Raw genomic sequence first — 20338 nt, 5'->3', positions numbered from 1 at the left:
ATTTCAAAATGACACACAGAACTTTCTGCCAAGAGTTCTTGCGCTAGCAGTTCTGAACCCTCACCAGGTCAGAGGCTCACCTGAAAGGTCCAGCTCCTCGGTGGAAGACAAAGCAGCCAGACTCCAGCTATCACTGCGGGCTGCCAGGACAAACTTGTGTGCGTGGATGTGCTGGCCTCCAACCTTTATCTTCAGGTCGCTGATAAAGAAAAATGTCATAATTAGGTATGGCTAGGATTCACAAATGATAAATAGAGGGGTTGATCAACATATATCTGCAAAAGAAAAAAAATCACAGCAAACCTCTCTCTCTGTGCTAGCATTGAACTGTACTGGGCCATGTGTATAATATACATTGCTAGACATGTTTGTATTTCTACATTCAAGCTTCAGTTCACATAGGATGTTCTGCTTTTCCCTTAGTGGGATTCTTAAGGTGGTGAATCTACTAGTTAAATAGGATTAATATTCATATAAAATCAAGATGAGGTTTCATGCAGAATAAATCAGGATAAATCATCAGGGAGAGAAAAACAGGAAGGGTAAACAGCAGGACACTAGCTCTGTACTGTCCTGGCGCTTAAACAAGGGTATGCGGAAAAACTAAAAATTGGCTTTGACAAAGCTGGCAAGAACATGAAACCCAATATCCAGATTCCTGATCTCAAAAGAAACATTAAGACCTATTATTGGACATATTTTACTCAACCATTTATAAGGAAATGGAGTAGGAGAAATCTTTTTTTCAAACATGTTTTAGGGGCACCTGGGTGGCTCAGTTGGTTAGGCAATCTGCCTTTGGCTCAGGTCCTGATCTCAGGGTCCTGGGATTGAGTCTTGTGTCAGGTTCTCCACTCAGTGAGGAGTCTGCTTTTCCCCCGACTTGTGTTCTCTCACTTTCTCTCTCTCCCTCAAGTAAATAAAAATCTTTAAAAAAAAAAAAAAATTTCCATATTTATGACAAACCATTATGTGAAAAAAGCTTTCCAAATAGTTATTTATGTTTGACTCTGAAATGTCAAATGCTGAGGGAGGAAAGCGTCTGGACATTTAACAAAAACTTAAGGATGACCCACTGGGCTGACACAAGCATGTGCCAGATGGCTTTGTTGGCAGCAATCCAAAGTCATTAATTATAATCATTCTGTGTATTTACATGTTCTTTTATTTTCATACTCCCCTTCAAAACATGTTAGGGTGGAAACCTTTACAAACTAAATACACAAAAGTCACTACAATAAAAGGAAAAAAAAACCTATTGATGAATTAACTCATCCACTTAAGAGACCCGAGCAGAACACTGTTTCTATATAATGCTTGATACAGATGCAGTTTATCCCACAAACACACCATCCAGAATGTACTATATGATGATGTAAGCATGTCAGCAATTCCAGCTGCAATGAAGACCAGGCTGCAACTAATCACAGTTGATCAGAAGAGCAACAGGATACTCAGTATTTCAAATTATTACCAACTAATTACTGTTAACATAGTAAAATATTATTAATCAACAAATAAAAAGAAATAATTGATATTTTATTAGATAGAATAATAGAACAAATCATATCCATTGACAAAATTTCTAAAATTCATGAAAACAAGCTGTTTATAAAGCACAAATTTTTAAACTGTATTTATGTATAAAGTATTAAATTCTGATAATTTAAAAAATAAATAAATAAATTCTGATAATTTAAATGAACACTCGTTTCCAATTTCAGCCACTGACTGACTTCTAGCCACAAAATCATAAAAATGAATATTTCTGTATATTCATGACTGTCAGGCCAAATTGTTTTCTCTTTTGTAGTCTAACATACCAAAGGGAAATACAGACAAGGACTTTGCTAATATTTTCTAACAATAACAATTTCTATAAATGCAATTCAAAAATGGAAGACTAGGGCAGCCTGGGTGGCTCAGTGTTTTAGTGCCGCCTTCGGCCCAGGGCGTGATCCTGAAGACCTGGGATCGAGTCCCACGTCGGGCTCCCTGCATGGAGCCTGCTTCTTCCTCTGCCTGTGTCTCTGCCCACCGCCCCCTCTCTCTCTGGGTCTCTCATGAATAAATAAAATCTTTAAAAAAAAAAAAAAGGAAGACTGGGTAAGTTTCTGAGAACACTAAGCAGAAACAAATAGGAGGCTAATAATTTTTAAAAATTTTCATTCTAGGGACACTTGGGTGGCTCAGTCAGTTGAGCATCTGCCTTCAGCTCAGGTCATGATCTCAGAGTCCTGGGATCGAGTCCCGTATTGGGCTCCCTGCTCAGTGGGGAGTCGGCTCTCCCTCTCCCTCTGCACCTCCCCCCTGCTGGTTTTCTCTCTCTCTCTCTCTCTCTCTCTCTCCCTCTCTCCTCTCTCTCTCTCAAATAAATAATTTCTTTTTTTTAATTTTCACTCCAGTCAAAGAGCATTTCCTTGTAAAATACAGATACTAGGATATTGTTACTGGAGAGGAAGCCTAAGTAAGACCTTCTTCTTGGTAGTTTCTCAAACACTTTAACAGGAAAACTGTAAGCTTGATTACTGGAAGAATGATGTATTACCGTCACTTTTAACTATCATAAGGAACAAAAACCTTCTTCTGAACTTAAGTAAAAATAAAGGGACCAATTTTTTCCACATTTCTCAACTTAAAACCCTTTGAATACCTATTCTTTAATTACTCCAGTTAACGAGATGCACATATAAATAGTGGGGGTTTTTTAAAGATTTTTTTATTTATTTATTCATAGAGACAGAGAGAGAGAGAGAGGCAGAGACACAGGCAGAGGGAGAAGCAGGCTCCACGCAGGGGGGCCTGATGTGGGACTCGATCTCGGGTCTCCAGGATCACACCCCGGGCTGAAGGTGGTGCTAAACCACTGCGCCACCAGGGCTGCCCTATAAATACTGTTTAAAGTCTTCAACAGGGATCCCTGGTGGCTCAGCGGTTTGGCGCCTGCCTTTGACCCAGGGCGTGATCCTGGAGTCCCGGGATCAAGTCCTGCATTGGGCTCCTTGCAGGGAGCCTGCTTCTCCCTCTGCCTGTGTCTCTGCCCCTCTCTCTATCAAGAATAAATAAATAAAATCTTAAAAATAAATAAATAAATAAATAAAATAAATAAAGTCTTCAACAACATGCATATTATGGGACAAAGGTTTGTGGATTTTTTTTTTCTTATTCTAGTAAAAGACCATCTGCTTTAGAAACCATCTGCTTTCCAGCTTCAGGTACTCCATCTACAAAGCCCCAGTCACCTCTGAAGGCCCCATTCACCATGGGATCTCCAACCTGCATTGGGTGAGGGGACAGGCTTAAGCTTAAGCAGCTCAGCAGGTGCATGCTGAAGCTATGGGACCACACTACAGTGAGCGGGCCCAGTCCGTGGCCTCCCACAGGGGCCGCAGTATAATGGATGCACAAGGCGGAGAAGTAACAGAAAGTAAACAATGGGAGTTCTTTTTTTTTTTAATTGGAGTTTAATTTCCCAACATATAGCATATCACCCAGTGCTCATCCCATCAAATGCCCCCCTCAGTGCCCATCGCCCAGTTACCCCCACCCCCCGCCCACCTCCCTTTCGACCACCCCTTGTTCGTTTCCCAGAGTTAGGAGTCTCTCATGTTCTGTAACCTTCTCTGATATTTCCCACTCATTTTCTCTCCTTTCCCCTTTATTCCCTTTCACTATTTTTTATATTCCAACAATGGGAGTTCTAAGGGAGAAGATCCTTGGAGTACAAGCAAGGCGCCCACAACAGTGCAGGGTCAGGCTTCCCCACACCGGGGGAAACAGTTTTCACTTGTCCATGGAAAAAAGAAGAAAAAAAAAGAGACAATGAACTATATTTTACAAGTAGCTATATCTGTTCATTTTTAAAGGCTATCCTTACTCAGAGTATATACTTCCTATGTTTTTGGTATTAAATTTTTCTTTCTTTTACAAATGATTAAGTTGGAAGATGGCAGTTCTGGACGTTATCTATTTTAAATGTCCTGATTTATTGTAGAATTTTACTAAGTCTTAGCTAGTCTGATCGTCCATCTCCTCAGTAGCCGAACTCTCCCTCGTATGTACATTCACACCCATGTCTTCTCCACAGCCACTGCCATCATCCTGATTTGACCCTTCTTCATCTCTGGTCTAGACTATGCACAACATTCCAGCCACTCCTCCACCCTATCCTCTGCACGGTGCTACCTACACGATGATACTAGGTTCGTCTTCCTGTAACACCACTTTGACGATGACAGTCCGACAAGTCAAAGTGCTGTCCCACAATGCCTAGAGGATCAAGTCCAAATTTCCCATCTTGGTCTCCCAATGCAAACCACCCTACCTTGCCCACCTCTTCCAGTGCCCCCCACATGGACACATACCCCATGACAGCCCCTCCTGTCCTCTGAATCCTCTGCATGATGCTATGTCTCAGCCTAACCTCAGGCTCCCCTACTAGAACCTCGTGGTCTTTAGATAAAGACCTGAACCCTGCCCCATCTAAAACATTTACCTCAAAACTCACTTAGTAACAACAGCTACTATGTGCCAGACACTGATCTAAGTGATTCAAACATGTACTTATTAACTTAATCCTCACAACATAATGGTAAGCAGCAGCATCCTCATTTTATAGATTAGGAGTCTGTAGCATGTCACACAACTTCAGGTCACACAGCCATAAGTGCCCGTTGAGCCTCTACCACAGGCTGTGTGACTGCAGATCCTCCCCAATCACCCTGCTACCCTCCCCACTCATTCCAAGACTCTTTCCTTTATTATCCCAAGAGAAAGTAACCTTTCCCTCTGAATCCCTGGACATGTAAGCTAATTCCAGTCTACATCACTAATGCTATCACCACAACTCCCAAACTCTGTGCTGAAAATAAACAGGAAATAAAAGAAACTAAATCTTGCCCCAAAGGGGTTATATTCCAGGTTTACTAAAGGTTTGCTAGTATCCTGGTTAGAGAAAAATTAACTTGGAAGGGAGTCAGTAAGAGAGGAGTGACATCCAAAGGGAATCCATCCAAAGAGTCCTGCGTCCACAGGCTCACCTATACTGCTCCTGCTCATACAGGTCAGCCACGATGGTCAGCAGGCGGCTGATGAAGGACTCATTGCTGTTCTCCTTGTTTGCCTGCGCAGCCAAGAGAGTGCATCTCTTCTCCGTCTCTGCCAGTTTCTTCTGCAGCTTGACATACTCCTGTCGGAGAAGCATCAAGTGCTTCTCCAACTTGGCCACCTCCTCTGTGAGGGAAACAAAGAATCATGTTTATTGTGGCACATGTGAAGCAGACAGCATTCACCAATTCCTCACCCCACAGACAGGACCGCTAGCAAAATATCTACTTCTTAGCAATACTGACTGAGGACCCATAATGGCTTTGTTTACAGGTGCCACCGCATTAGTGGGCCAGAAAGACCCTATGGTTCAGGGATTTCTCTACTCAGTTTCTCTGAAGCTCAATATTCAATAAATGACAAGAAACAAACACACTTAAGATGCTAACAGGTACCTGCCCTGCAAATCCTTTATCATCAAGCCAGGAGTCTCAAAGAAAGATTATCAAAATCACCTAGGACTTTTTTTTTCCCAATCACTAGTAGTGAAAATTGATTCTTATATGTCATATGTGAACTCTTTCAGGCAAGCTTCAAAACAACCCCATGTAGTTGGCACAATCACCAGCCACTCCACAGGTGAGGATGCTATAGTCCTGTGGCTGCTGAGACATGGGGCTGGGCTAAAAGCCCATACATTCTCACACCAGGGCCTGTGGTTTATTACTCACTATTCCACGCCACCTGACCTCCCCTCCTTCAGGAAAGAAGCAGAGCAGTCAATAATGGTTCAGATGAAAGCAGGTCACATCCACAGGCATGCTGAGGCGGATTAAAAAGGTTGAGAACTACTATATTTGATTCTTAAACTCAACAAACATTTACTGAGCACCTACTAGGTCCCAGACACTGCACATTGGTAAGCAAATTCAGATGTATTTGTCCTCAGAGCTTTCAGTTTGCTGAGGAAACTTTTATGATTACAATAACACTGCTAACAATCAAACGCAGAAATACAACTCTAGGAGCACTAGAAGGAAAGCACAGAAGTAGAGAACTAGTAATAAATTTAACTTAGGACACCAGGGAAGACTTCCCTGAGGAAGTACACGGTGAAGAAACTCCCCTTCTCCTTCTCCGTTACCTGGGATCCAAAGTCTTGATGGACTCAGGGCACGATGTTAATCAGTACCTCTACAGATCCAGACCTCTAACCATGGAAATAGAGAGCTCCGGGCCTTGGCCCCTCCCCCTTCTACCCCTCACAAGACACTGCCGTCAAGCCCATCTTGCATGCAACCTGCCTCATTCTCAGTGTCTTGAGCAAAGTGAGCTACTGCTAACAACTCTGGCCACAATTCCTCCCGCCCACCCTGTGCTCCCTCAGGGTAAGCATCTTCCACCTACCCAAGTGTGCAATCCCTCCACCTAGGCCCCAATCCCATCACTCTGCGCAGGTCCTCTGCTTTAGCATCAACCACCCTTCTAGCAGCTTCAATCTCTTTCAACTGGGTTGAAAAGAGCACACATAAACCTGTTCAGGACTCTAGCAAAACAAAACCCTCCTTCCACAGCACATCTGCCCACCACTACCCTTCCATACACCACCTCCTGACCCCTACTCCCCAGCCACTCCCCCCTCTGTCCCCGCCATTCCCTTGAAACTCCTCAACAATGACCTAATAGCCAAATCCAACAGACACTTGCCATGGTTCTTCTCCTGGACCTACCAAGCAGCATATGACAATTTTATTCCCTTCTTTCAGCAACCACAATGCTACCCTCTTTCCAATTCCGATTCTGTCTTTCCCATGCTTCTCTGCATCCCTCTCACCACTGACCACTGATACTCTCCAGGGTTATACCCCTGGCCCTCTTCTCAACTGTAGGTATTCCCAAGGGAGCTCCACCAGGTCAGGTTCTGCAGCTGATGCCACAATCTAAGTGCCAATGATCCACGGACCCATTTCTGTAGTCCAGACTTCTTTTCTTAGCCTCATCTATCTGCCTAAAAGACACTGCTGTCCAGTGGCCCACAGGCACCTCAAGTTCACTACACCCAGGACAGAAGTTTAGGCAAATTTGCTCCACCTTTGTATGGTCCCTATACTAATAAATGACACCACTGTCCACCCCAGTTATGTAAAGGGGCAATGTGGGAATAATCTTAAAATATCTCCCTCTCACTCGCATGGCCCCAACCCTACAGAAATCAACTTTCCCACTTAAACATCTCTGGGAATCCTTCCTGTCTGCTGTATCCCCATCTCCACTATGACTTAATTCAGGCCCTCAGTCATTGTATCTGATCCCCAATGTGAAAGGATTCACATCTACATCTCAGAGCCTACCACAGGGCCTGACACACAAAGGTTCACTAAATATTTGTACAATCCAGTTTCATAAAAGAGGATTCCTTTCCCCTCCTCATCTTCATCCCTCCCCTACCTGCAACCCAATTGCTGTTCTTTATAAATATGCAAACAATCAAAAATTGGTTCAAAACCACAAGAATTATTAAATAAACTAAGTGTGGTACTTGATTGTGAAGTTATGCAACAAATGTTTTCAAAGAAATATGTAACACTATACATGCATATTCAAAGATAAATATTAACAGAAAAAAGCAGGCACTGAAACTATACTCTATAATTCCAATTTTATTATAAATATTCACATGTCTGAGAAATAAAAAGACAAATCAGACAAAATATTAGCAGGTCTCATGGGGGAATTATTACTGCACTTCTCTGCACATTTCAGGTACTCTAAACAAATGTTCTGCTTTCATAATTAGAAAGCAGTATTTTTTCAGACAGGAAAAAAGAAAACAAGATTTAAGAGAAATACTAATAGACTGTTTTGGGGTTTTTTAAGTTTGTTTGTTTGTTTGTTTATTCGTTTATTCATTTATTCATTTATGTATTTGACAGGGAGAAAAAGCATGAGTGGGGGCAGGGGGCAGAGGGAGAAGCAGACTCCCCACTGAGCAGGGAGCCCGATGTGGGGCTCGATTCCAGGACCCTGAGATCATGACCTGAGCCGAAGGTAGACACTGAACTGACTGAGCCACCCAGATGCCCCGATATTTAAATTTAAATCTATGTGCACTTTTAAAGCAAATATATTGTTTTATACACATTTTAAAGATTATGGAAAACAAAGACAAATAATTTTCTAATACCCAAGTAGAAGGGTTTTCAGAGGTCACAAAACTTTCTCAAGGGAGGAACCTAGGACCACATTTTTTAGTTCAACTCCCAGATAATGCCAAACCCGTGACCACCCCTGGCCTCTCAGGCTCTGCAGGATGATGTTACCCCCAGGCTGTGCTGCATAAGAATCACTCAGGCTGTTGAGGAGATCTGGGGTGGGGTTGGGGAAAGTGTACTTTTAAAACAGCTCCCCCCCTGGGGGGGGGGCACCTGGGTGGCTCAGCAGTTGAGCATCTTGCCTTTGGCTCAGGGAGTGGTCCCAGGGTCCTGGGATCAAGTCCCACATTGGGCTCCCTGCAGGGAGCCTGCTTCTCCCTCTGCAGTGTCTCTGCCTCTCTGTCTCTCATGAATAAATAAATCAAATGTTTTAAAAAATAAAAACGGCTGACAGCCCTGGAGGAAGAGTTCAGCAGCCAGCACACACCTCCTCAAATCACGAGCAGGGAAATGGCTCTGGGAACTTATGTGAAGACAGAAGACCCACTGAATTGCATTTTTGGTTCATTCGCTGATTTGTTGGAAGATTTCCACTCTGAAGAAGACAAGTGCATAATCCAGTCACATTCATTAAGAATGTAGAGCCAATGACAAAGATGACCATCACGGCACACGGGTTTGTTTATAAAGCTACAGGGGAATGGAAAAGACAGCACTCTGCCGGGGATACAACCAGACCCTGAAGCCACGTGGCTTACACGAGAACAAGGGAAAACGTCCCAAGAGAGGGGTGTTTTACTTCAAATGATTTAAATAAAGCCTGGTAAGAATCTGTAGCATACTGAGTCCAGAAAATATAAGTAACAGGCTTCAGTATTTTACTTTCTTGGTCAGATTCTCCCTTTAAACTAGTATCAGTCAACAGGTCTGTAGAAAACATAGTACTCAGAATATGAGAAATACAAATAATTAGCAGGCAAGGCCCAGCCTCATTATCAAGAGCTCACTGACAAACACGCCTGCCACTCCTGCCTCTGCCTAAGCCAAATGAAAAGGATGGCCAGAGGACACCTCAACTTGCTAGTTCTATCTGCTGGTTATACTTACATCCCACTTGCCTGAGAGACAGGGCCAGCCTGCAGCTACAGACCGCTGATGCTTCTTCCACAAAGCAAACTGAACCCTTTCTCCTCGGTTCCCATCACACCACATTCTAGCCAACCTAAGTATTATGCTCCTCAAGAGCTCCAACCCACAACTGTGCATTTCCATTTCACTTAAACTATGCATCTTCAAGTATTTATGAAGCACCTACCATGGACTAAGCATTACAGATTAGGAATTGCCTCTTGGAGAGGTTTTTAAAAAGATGGTCTAGCTCACACCTCTTGCAAACACTGGCACCAATGTAGTACCTACAAGGCGCTCACAAACAAGAAGGGTGAAACAAAACTAACAGGCACAAGGTATCTGGATACTGAGTTATGAAGACATTTGCCTTGGAGAATAGAAAGTCACTGATTCCTTTAACCCTTAAAATTAGGAGGGCATAAAAGTTGTTTCAAGGAATCCCAGTAAATGTCTTTGGCTATCAGTTATCCACACATAATTCCAAAATCTACAGCAACAGCCCTAATCTCTCTCCAGAATTGCTGACACAAAATTCTAGCTGCCTGGACCTATAAAGATTATCATCAGAGAAGAGGCAAGATAAAAGAAGGCTTCAGGGTGACTTAGGGCTCTTATCGCAAAATCACAGATGCTCCCCTGCCCAGCATCCTTGCCGAACAGTGATACCACCATCATCACACCATTTCTTATATCATGGAGAAAGCAAGTCTGCTTGCAAACAACAAAAGAGTGTCCTTGAAGTGCGATCAAACTGTTAAGAGTTTATATAGGAAAAAAGCATACAGTTACCATTCTGAGCAGTAGCGGAGAGAGGACCTACAGCACAGAGCAGGGGGAAAGGCACAGACTCTGGACCAAGACTAAGTGGGATCAGACCCTGGCCCCACACTTTCTATTGGGGACACCTAAGCCAAATGCCTCATTCTTATCTGTAAATGTGTTGTGACCTTAGAAGACCTGCCCTGCGATGTATGGTCAGTGAATGTTTGCTACTACCACAACCCTTAGAAAGGCAACACAGTCTCATTCCCAGTGGCATTAATCTGGAGCCTCACTAGACTGAGCTGGAACCCAACCTGCCCACTAACTAGCCATGGGACCTCAGGCAGTCACTGCTCTCTGTGAGGAAATGGGAATAAAAGCCGTATCTCAGAGTTTTGTCAAGGACGAATTAAGTCACGTTAAATCATTTAGAGCAGTGTCTGGTTTAAAGGGTTACTATCTACTTCTTCATTAAGTGGCTCGTTTCTTTTTTTTTTTTTTTTTTTTTTTATGATAGGCACACAGTGAGAGAGAGAGAGGCAGAGACACAGGCAGAGGGAGAAGCAGGCTCCATGCACCGGGAGCTTGACGTGGGACTCGATCCCGGGTCTCCAGGATCGCGCCCTGGGCCAAAGGCAGGCGCCAAACCGCTGCGCTACCCAGGGATCCCAAGTGGCTCGTTTCAACTGATGTTCCCTCCTCTTCCTCCAATTTTCCTTTAGAAAAATAAGCATGGAAATTTACATAACATAGAAAACCTATCATTTCCCCAAAAGGGCTGATAAATATCAGTGAGGACTGTCAGCAGCCTGCATTATAATTTTACCATGTTTCTGCCCAGATAGTAAACACCCACATGCTCTTCACCAACAGCAATCTGAGGTCAGACATCATCGTGAGGAGCTTTCTGACAGTTCATGAGTCTTGACTTAACCAAAAATGCTTAAGACTCAAATATCTGCATTCGCAATGAATAGCCTAACATAATTCTACATATATTTAATCAGCAAGTCATGGGACAGTCAGAGAAGGAACCAGCAGTGGTCTGTACAAGATTCTTCCTTCTAAGTCAGGACTGGGCAAACTAACTCGGTGAAGGGCCAGACTGGACTATTTCAGGCTCTGTGGGCCACACAGTCTATGGCAACTACTCAACTCTGCCACTGTAATGCAAAAGCACAAATGAATAAGCAGGGCTGTTCTCCCCCAAAATTTGTTTACAGACACTGAAAACTGAATTTCATCCACTTTTCACATACCATGAGATATAGTCTTCTTTTGATTTTTTTCTTCAATCATTAAAAAAAATAAAACATATTTACTTATTTATTCTTAGTTCAAGGGCTGTACAAAAGTAAGTCTCAGGTCAGATTTGGCAAACAGGCCAGAGTTACCAACCCCCGCTCTAGGTGATTTTTAAAGAATTAGTCTATCAAAATAATGCCCAGAGCCAATTATGAAAAGAAAAGAAAGCATCTAGTCTGACTACCTACAAGGTTGAGACTTACAACTCACGTTGCTCTAAACTTTGTTTCCTGATGCCTCATGCACACTCATACTTGACTGTAACTTCCCTGTAAATGGCTCCAAATCTTAAAAGCCTCTCATGGAGGATAACCTACAAGTACCACAAACTCATCAAGCCCCAAATCAAAGTTCTTCAAATCAAACTCCTCTTGCTACTTCCATTTCAACTGTTACCCAGATTTAAAAGCCCTATGAATAAATTATGATAATCCACTTACAAGAATATAGTATATAAACTACTTAGGAATGAATACATTTAACAAAAAATATGCAAGACCTGCACACTGAAAACCATAAAACATTGCTGACAGAAATTTTAAAAACTCAGGGACGCCTGAGTGGCTCAGTGGTTAAGCATCTGCATTCGGCTCAGGGCGCGACCCAGGGGTCCTGGGATCGAGTCCCGTATCAGGCTCCCCACATGGAGCCTTGCTTCTCCCTCTGTCTGTGTCTCTGCCTCTCTCTCATGAATAAATAAAATCTTTAAAAATATAAAAAATAAAAAATGAATAAAAACGTAAATAAATGGAGAGTTATCCTATGGTCTTGTAACAGAAGGCTCAGTGTTATTAAGATGTCAATTCTGGGGGAGGGGGGGCAATCTGGGTGGCTGAGCATCTGACTCTCGATTTCAGCTCAGATCATGATCTCAGGCTCCTAGGATCAGCACTCAGTAGGGAATCTGCTTGAGATCCTCCCTCTCCCTCTGCCTCACCCCCATGCAAGCACTCTCTCAAATGAATAAATTTATCTTTTAAAAAAAATGTCAATTTTCCCCAAATTGATCCATGATTCAACATCATCCCAATAAAATTTCAGCAGATTTTTTTTTTTTTTGGTATAACTTAACAAGACCATTCTACAACTTCTATGGAAATGAAAAGTACCTAGAACAGCCAAAACAACTGAGGGGAGGAGTGGGTAAGAAACATGCAGCACTTCCATGACTTGATTTCAAAACTTCAATAACCAGGACAATGTCATATCAGCATCAGGATAGACATTGAGAGCAGCAGATGGCCTGGAACCCAGACGCGGACCTGCACATATACAGCCAGGTGAGGTGGTTTGACAACCATGCCAAGGCACTTCAATGAGGACCGGACAATGGGACTGGAACAACTGAGTATCCATATAGAGCAAGAAAACCCCAACTCACACACCACTCTATGGAAAAGTTGACTCATCTAAACATAAAGATTAAAACTATAAAACTTCTAGACTAAAAAATAGGAAAAAAAAGAGATGAGGCACAGATTTCTTAAATGGATAAAAAGAATCAATTAGAGAAAAAATTGGATAAACTAGACATTATAAATTTCAAAAGTTGTTCTTTAAACACATAAGAAAATGAACAGGCAAGCCACAGACAAGGAAAAACTATCTGATAAGAGTATTTCCAACAAAGGACATGTTATTAGACTATATTAAGAACTCTTAAAACTCACGATAATAAGACAACTCAATAAAAAGTGGCCACAAATTTGAACACTTCACCAAAGAAGATAAATGCATGACAAGTATACAAGTAAAAAGATGCGTATCATTAGTTATTAAAGAAATACAAATTAAAACCACACTGATGGCCACTGCACACCTACTAGATGGCTAAAAGGAAAGTGCTGGCAAAGATGTAGAGGTGAGAATACAGAACAGCACAGCCACTTTGGAGAGAGTCCGACAGTTTCTCCAGAAGTTAATCATACACTTGCCTTGTGACCCAGCAGTTCTACCACCAGGTATTGAGGTAAGAAAAATGAAAACATGTCTGTACAAACAGGAAACAACTCAAAGGTCTAGCTGGTGAATGGACACAAATGGTAGTAATGTAATGAAACACTACTCCCAGGTAAAAAAAAAAATAGACTACTGATACATGAACATACTCCCTCAAAAGTAACATGCTGAGTTCAAGAAGCCAGACACAAAAGACTACACACTACATAATTCCATTTGAAAAAGGGAAATCACATCACAGAAAGCAGATCAATGGTTGTAGAGGCCCAGAAATGGAACTGATGCAGAGGCCCAGAAATGGAGTTCCCCTGAACTCCTTAAGATTATAGAAATGTTCTAGATCATGACTGCAGTGTACCTACACTACTGTAAATGTCAACTGACAAGTTAAAAACGGTGAATTTTACTGTTCGTCAATTATGCCTCGATAAAACTAACAACACAGTCCCTCTGGGATGCACCTTGACATCTTTCTCTTTCTGAACACCATCACACCAACATTTTCTCAAAGCTATACATCATTCATTCACATGCTCCTATCATCCTTCTCTCATACTTCCCTTGTCGTTGTACTCCACACACACATCCCTGATTGATTTTTTTAAAACACAGCTTCACTGAGCCACTTTCAGCTGGTTCTCCACTGTCTACAAAAGTACAAGCTTCCTACTGAGGTGTTGTGGCTCGTCTAAGAAGTTTGTTGAGGGCCGGAAACGTCTTAATTATCTTTGTAGTCCACTGACAGTACTTTGAACTGTGTGGCATGTTCTCTGAGCATTCAGAAACTGCACATAAACAGAAGAATTTTAGAAATCTTACGACTTAGTAGATCAAATTTCATGACGCTGCCTACTATGGTAGGTGGAAAACCGTCTCCATCGATGTCCATGCCCTAATCCTGGCACCTGTGAATGTTACCTTTCTATGGCAATGGCAAGGGGCGGGTGGTCTGCAGACCTGACTGATGAAATTGAAGAGCTGAGATGGGCAGGCCCCACGAATAATTACATATGTCCTTACGAGGAGGAGCAGAAGAAGCTCTGACAGAGGAAAGGCCATATGAAGACAAAAGAGAGAAATGGAGATGCTAGCCTTGACGATTGACAAGCTAAGGAATGCCAGCAGCCCTGGAAGCGGAAGGAAGAAAGAAAGGAACACATTCTCTCCCAGAGGGAGAGTATGGCCTGGGTGACACTCTCCTTTCAGCCTAGTGACACTGATTTTAGACTTCTGGCCTCCAGAACCATGAGGAATACAATTGTTGTTTTAAGTCCCCCCCCCCCCCCCCAGTTTGGGGAAACGTGTTACATCAGCCCTAGGAAACTAATACATTTACCCTTACCAAAAAAAAAGATTATGCACAGTAAAAAATTCTAAAGCCCTAGCAGCTTCTTGCTGGATTAGGGTCAACAGCAAAGTTTTACACAGTACATAAAATGTACAGTTTTGTAACACTTTGCAATAGAAAGAGGAATTAATATTTATGTTTCCTATAGCAGTTAATTCTCTCATATTCTAACCAGTGTATTCCAAACAGTACAAACAAAATTCACTTCAATTCAACGGATTGTCTAAAATTATACAATTAGCAGGAGACTAACCTAAGATTCAAGATCTCAAGCCAAAGCCCTTGCTCATCCCACTGTACCACGCTGCCTAATTTCAGCTCCAATATCAGGACAGCAAAAAACATGTATTGTTAATTCATTAACCAGGAATTAAATGTGTTCTTCCCATTCCCCATCCTAAATGCAATTTCTACGTCCCTCTGCTTACTCTGATTCTAACCCAAACTGTACTCATCAAGTCTTTTTAGATTAACAATATCTTGCTGTTTCCTTTCTTCACAATTCTCTAGTCCTAATTCCAGTGCCAATTTTACCAGTGAGTTAGGGTTATTTGTACAATTCTTTACTGACTAAATGACATTATTCCTACTCTGCTTTAACCATGTCCATGAGATAAAAGAAAAAATAATTGTAAAAGCTATGATAACATTCTATTTTGAGAGACGCCAGGGTGGCTCAGCAGTTGAGCGTCTGCCTTTGACTTGGGGTGTGGTCCTGGGGTCGAGTCCCACATTGGGCTTCCTGCATAGGGCCTGTTTCTCCCTCTGCCTGGGTCTCTGCCTCTCTCTGGGTCTCTCATGAATAAATAAATAAAATATATTTTTTTAAATCCTATTTTGAGGGATCCCTGGGTGGCGCAGAGGCTTGGCACCTGCCTTTGGCCCAGGGCGCGATCCTGGAGACCCGGGATCGAATCCCACGTCGGGCTCCCTGCATGGAGCCTGCTTCTGTCTCTGCCTCTCTCTCTCTCTCTCTCTCTCTCTGTGACTATCGTAAATAAATAAATAAAAGTTTAAAAAAAAATCCTATTTTGGGGATCCCTGGGTGGCGCAGCGGTTTGGCGCCTGCCTTTGGCCCAGGGCTGATCCTGGAGACCCGGGATCGAATCCCACATCGGGCTCCCGGCATGGAGCCTGCTTCTCCCTCTGCCTGTGTCTCTGCCTCTCTCTCTCTCTCTGTGACTATTATAAATAATAAATAAAAATTTAAAAAAAAAAAATCCTATTTTGAAAAAAAAAAATCCTATGTTGAGAGCTATAAGAATACCTGTTGTTTCAGGCATATATTAGGGTCTTCCACAATAACAGTATTTCATTAAAATATCAACTTCTCAGAACCTATCTTCCTTACCAGCAACAGAACAGATAAAAGCTCCTCCCCAGTGATGAATTACTACCACTATGATTTTTCTAAACCCCTCCCAGGGCAGAAGGAAATTTTCCTTCACAGGGGTTCATATCTATTCATTAATCAAGAGTGCTAACTGTAGAACAATCATGCAACAGAGAATATGAAGTAAGAATTACAAAGTAATTTACTTTTGAGAACTCAGGTTAACAACATGGCCTCCTGGAAAGGAAAAGGGGAAGAGGCAGTTAGTACCATCTGGAACACGCAAAGGATCAGTCAGGGCCACAGGACCCTGCCAGTCTGCACCCGCCTGCTTCTCTCTCTCACACACACCATTTGGATATTACTAAAAATATGATGGTGCTAAGAAATAATTCATATCTTGACTTTATACACTTTTTAAAAATTCTAGCAATTGTAACTGTCTTGATGCTTTCACAAAGTACAAAAGCCATCGTTTAACCAACGCCTGCTTTAAAAAATCCTTTTACTTTAGTTACAGATAAAACTTAACTACCCAGGACTCCTTTGTTAGATAAGAAATAGTACCTTATTTCATGTATATCTATATAAACATAGATACACATATATACATAAACATATCTGTTTAAAAAACTGATTCAGTAAAACCATGTTTTATTCAATAATTACTCAGTTTGAAGAAAATGTTTTATGGGCTATGTTGCTCTTCCCTGAGGTGAGTGATGCATAAATCCAGGTTTTTAAAAGTTCCCCAGATGATTCCAATGTGCAGGGTTCTCTGTGTGAAGAGCCGCTCGTCTGAATCAATGGAAAGGCAGCAGACAGAAAGGAACGCGTGTGAGAGCTTCACGGGACCCACAGGTTTGGCGATGGAATGTAGGTCACCTACTTCAGAGTGTGGCTGGACAATATCCGTGACTATAAAACACAATACGCATGCTTTTCTGAGAAACTGTGACTCCCCGTCTGTCCACAGACCCGTCAAGTCTAAGACTGTGTCTTGCTCACTCTGTCACGCCTGGCACAGCAGCTTGCACCTAACAGAAATGAAATACACCTTCCTGAATGTAACCCAGCTCTGTGAAATATCATCTACACATCATGCAGTCTCATCTACTTGTCAGTGGCATGACACACAGCCTTCAAAACCTCACTCTGTGGAGCCCTGGTCATGGGGTGGCTTCATAAGAGATATGCAATAAATATTAGTTACCTAGCTAATTTTCACCCAAATGCCAGTCGGACCGGAAATGCTTCTCATTGCCTGCTAAGAGACAAGCATTGGACACGGCAAAGTATGTCCAAAACAGAGGTCAAGATATTTGCTCCCGAATCTGTTCCTCCTCCTAACAGCCGTTCTCTGAGTCATCCAGACCCAGAAGCCTTGAATCATCTTTGATATCTCTCTTGTCAACATAAAAACAGGCTTCGAAAGTCGTGTCTTTTATACCTTCTGTAAGTCTCACTCGTATCAGCCCCAATGCTCCTTACCAAAGAACTCCTCACCAACTGTGACGGCCTCATCCCAGATCCATCGTCTACCCTGTAGACATGCCCACGTGCCTCCAACGACTCTAGTCATGTCACTACCTTGGCTGATATCACTCAGGAGCCTCACTCCATGGCCTACAGAGTAAAATCCAAATGCTTAACCCATCCTTCATAATCTGCCTCATATCCCACTACTCCTTCCACCAAGAAGAGTGACCTCTTCCCACTCCCATTTCTCCATGTCCAAAAGAGGTCTATTTTCCACATTACATCTCAAACACTATCTCCTGCAGCAAAGGCCTTCCCTCACCACCCAAAACAAACCCCCTTACCACTTTCCTACAAAGCCTCTTCCCATCTGAATTTTCAGTTAACTCCTAGCATCTTCACCTTCTCCTTTACAATACAGTTTCTTACACACATGCATTTCACCTCCCCTCACAGACTGCAGAGTTCTCTGTGAAGAAGCTCTAGGTCTGGCTACTCTGCTTTAACTACCACTGCTTCTCCCTCCTCCTACTCCATGCTCATCCCATCCTCTACCCACAGGGCCTTACGAGGTAGAATTCAAAAAATACCCCAGATCCTTGGCCTACTCCAATTCAACAAGAGAAAGACTGACACAGGAATTTCTCATTTTGTTGGGCATGATGTAAATAAATCATGATGACGTCTCAACCAGAGCCAACTTGCCTTGCAGGAACCCTGCATCTCTCTTCCACACATCCATAGCCACTGCAGTCAATGGATAAGCTTTCTTTCTTTGTGGGGGCGGAAAAATCCTCAAGGAGAAAGTGAACAGGTACTGCTGGTGACAGAAGTGAACCAAATAAGTCAGTGAGCTGTATGCAGAAACCAAGACTGTTCCAGGCCAAGAGAGCTGCAAGGACAAAGATGGAGAGGTACAAGCACTGGGAATGTACAAAGAACAAGGAAGTTAGTGGTGAGAGCATGGCAATGAGAAGTAGGAAATAGTGTTGCAGGGCCAGACCCTGTTGGGAGTTGCAGGGCACTGGAAGGCTTTGTAATATATTTTAAGATCACGGAGAGCCATGAGTGGAGAGTGGGGTATGCAGGGGTAGGCATACTGAGAAGAGTGAAAGAGACATGATCTGATTTTATGTTTTATTTATTTATTTATTTAAGATTTTATTTATTTGTTCATGAGAGATATACACAGAGAGAGAGAGGCAGAGACACAGGCAGAGGGAGAAGCAGGCTCCATGCAGGGAACCCAATGTGGGATTCGATCCCGGGTCTCCAGGATCACGCCCTGGGCTGCAGGCAGCGCTAAACAGCTAGCCACCAGGGCTGCCCTGATTTTATGTTTTAAAGGGAACACTGGAAACTGTAAGAGTAGGCTGTGAGGAAGCAAGATCAAGGAGAAAAAGTAAAACCAGGAAGTCCAAATAGGAAGGACTTTTTTTGACTGATGAAGCAAGTTTATATTAGTAGGATAGCTGCACATGTAGAGTGAAAAGGGAAACTAATATTAGGACAGATTTTAGCTAAATACATCGGTCAAACCAATACCCATGGATGCACAGAAGGGGGAAAAAGGCTGATTACTAGAAGAGTCACAGCGGAATGGAACTGTCCACTCAGCGTCCTCGGGTTCTATTTATACTCCTAGGCACTACTTCCCACAGCTCACACACTCCACCCCCAGACAAACCATTATCAGAAGTTCCCACAGGACAGGCTCACAGATAATCTCATTCTTCCATGACACAGATTTCTATTTGTTTATATTTAAATGAGTATTTCAAAACAAGGGTAGCCAGCTCTGACAAATTCTGACTAAGGCACAAGCAGGACTAAACAGCGCCAAGACTTTCTCCCAACTCTCGCCTTCCTTCCTTCGCGTAACACCTTCGATGCCCTACGCAGATCTTCCTCGTCAAAGTTCTGCAACACTGTTTGCCAAAATCTTAAATCACAACACAGGCCGGAAAACTCAAACACAAATTAAGGTAATAAAAGAGAAGCTGTCAAGTCAGAATCTCAGGCCTGCACTCCCCTCTCCATCATCCCGGGCCAACTTAACCGCGTGGGGACGAAGGACGTTTTGCGGCCTCCCAGGGCTCCCCGGAGGCTCGTGTCGAGGCCCCCGCAGGAACACTCCACTCATCTGTGTGCCCAGCCTGCAGCAGGTCCGCGAGGCGGGAGCCTGACGCCAGGTGGGGCAGTGCGGCCATGGGTACCCCGCAGGACACCCGCAGGCCCCGCTGCACCCCCCTCCCTGCCTCACACACCCCGTCCTGCCCTTCCCGCTGTGCCCAACCACCAGCCATCAACGTCGATGTGACCTGCGATTTATCCCGAGCTGGCTTCGCGCTAGCTTCGCCGCACACCCTCGCCGTCCCTCGTTCCTTTCACTCCTCCCCTGCTTCCCGCCACGCTCAGCCGCGACCCCCGCCCTGACCCCTGCACAAGCCTGCTCCCAAGTCCGGTGCCGACGGGAAAGGCCTGCGAGAGACCCTGGCCGCCCGCGGGGGGCCCGAGGGGGACGGCTCGGTGCAGGCGGAGCTCCCGGCCCACAACACGGCTGGTGAGCAGCCACCGCGCTCGCTGGGCGGGCGAGAGTCCCGGGAGGAGCCCGGCCCGAGCGCGCCACCGCGGGGCGACGGCGACAGCAGCGGGCGCCCCCGGCTCCGGGCCCCCACCCGGACGCCACCTCGCCGCCCGCACACACACGGAGACACGGCCCCGGCTGCGCCCTTCGGCTGCCCGCGGGGCTGCGGCCCCCGCCCGCCCGGGATCCCGCCCGCGGCCGCCGCGGCCCGCGGGGTCACTGGCGCCAGAGGGGCG

At 43.9% G+C, this 20338-nt stretch overlaps 1 protein-coding gene across 6 annotated transcripts in view; it reads right to left on the bottom strand.

Moving 5' to 3' along the window:
- Positions 1-20338, bottom strand: part of ANKFY1 (ankyrin repeat and FYVE domain containing 1) — an 81874-nt gene that overhangs the window by 61246 nt on the left and 290 nt on the right. Inside the window, exons 1-4 of one of the 6 annotated variants that reach the window (XM_072821708.1) lie at positions 6191-6627; positions 5778-5803; positions 5040-5232; positions 81-199 (exon numbers count right to left, since the gene is read on the bottom strand). In XM_072821708.1, the coding sequence (XP_072677809.1) occupies positions 81-199; positions 5040-5203 (283 nt within the window). In that variant the 5' untranslated portion in view covers positions 5204-5232; positions 5778-5803; positions 6191-6627. The other 5 variants (XM_072821705.1, XM_072821706.1, XM_072821707.1 and 2 more) reach the window with 5 other exon arrangements.

The sequence above is a fragment of the Canis lupus genome, chromosome 3, assembly GCF_048164855.1.
Source record: "Canis lupus baileyi chromosome 3, mCanLup2.hap1, whole genome shotgun sequence".
Taxonomy (NCBI): Eukaryota; Metazoa; Chordata; class Mammalia; order Carnivora; family Canidae; genus Canis; species Canis lupus.
Note: the sequence above shows the minus strand (reverse complement) of the source record. Positions and strands in the feature narration are given on the sequence as shown.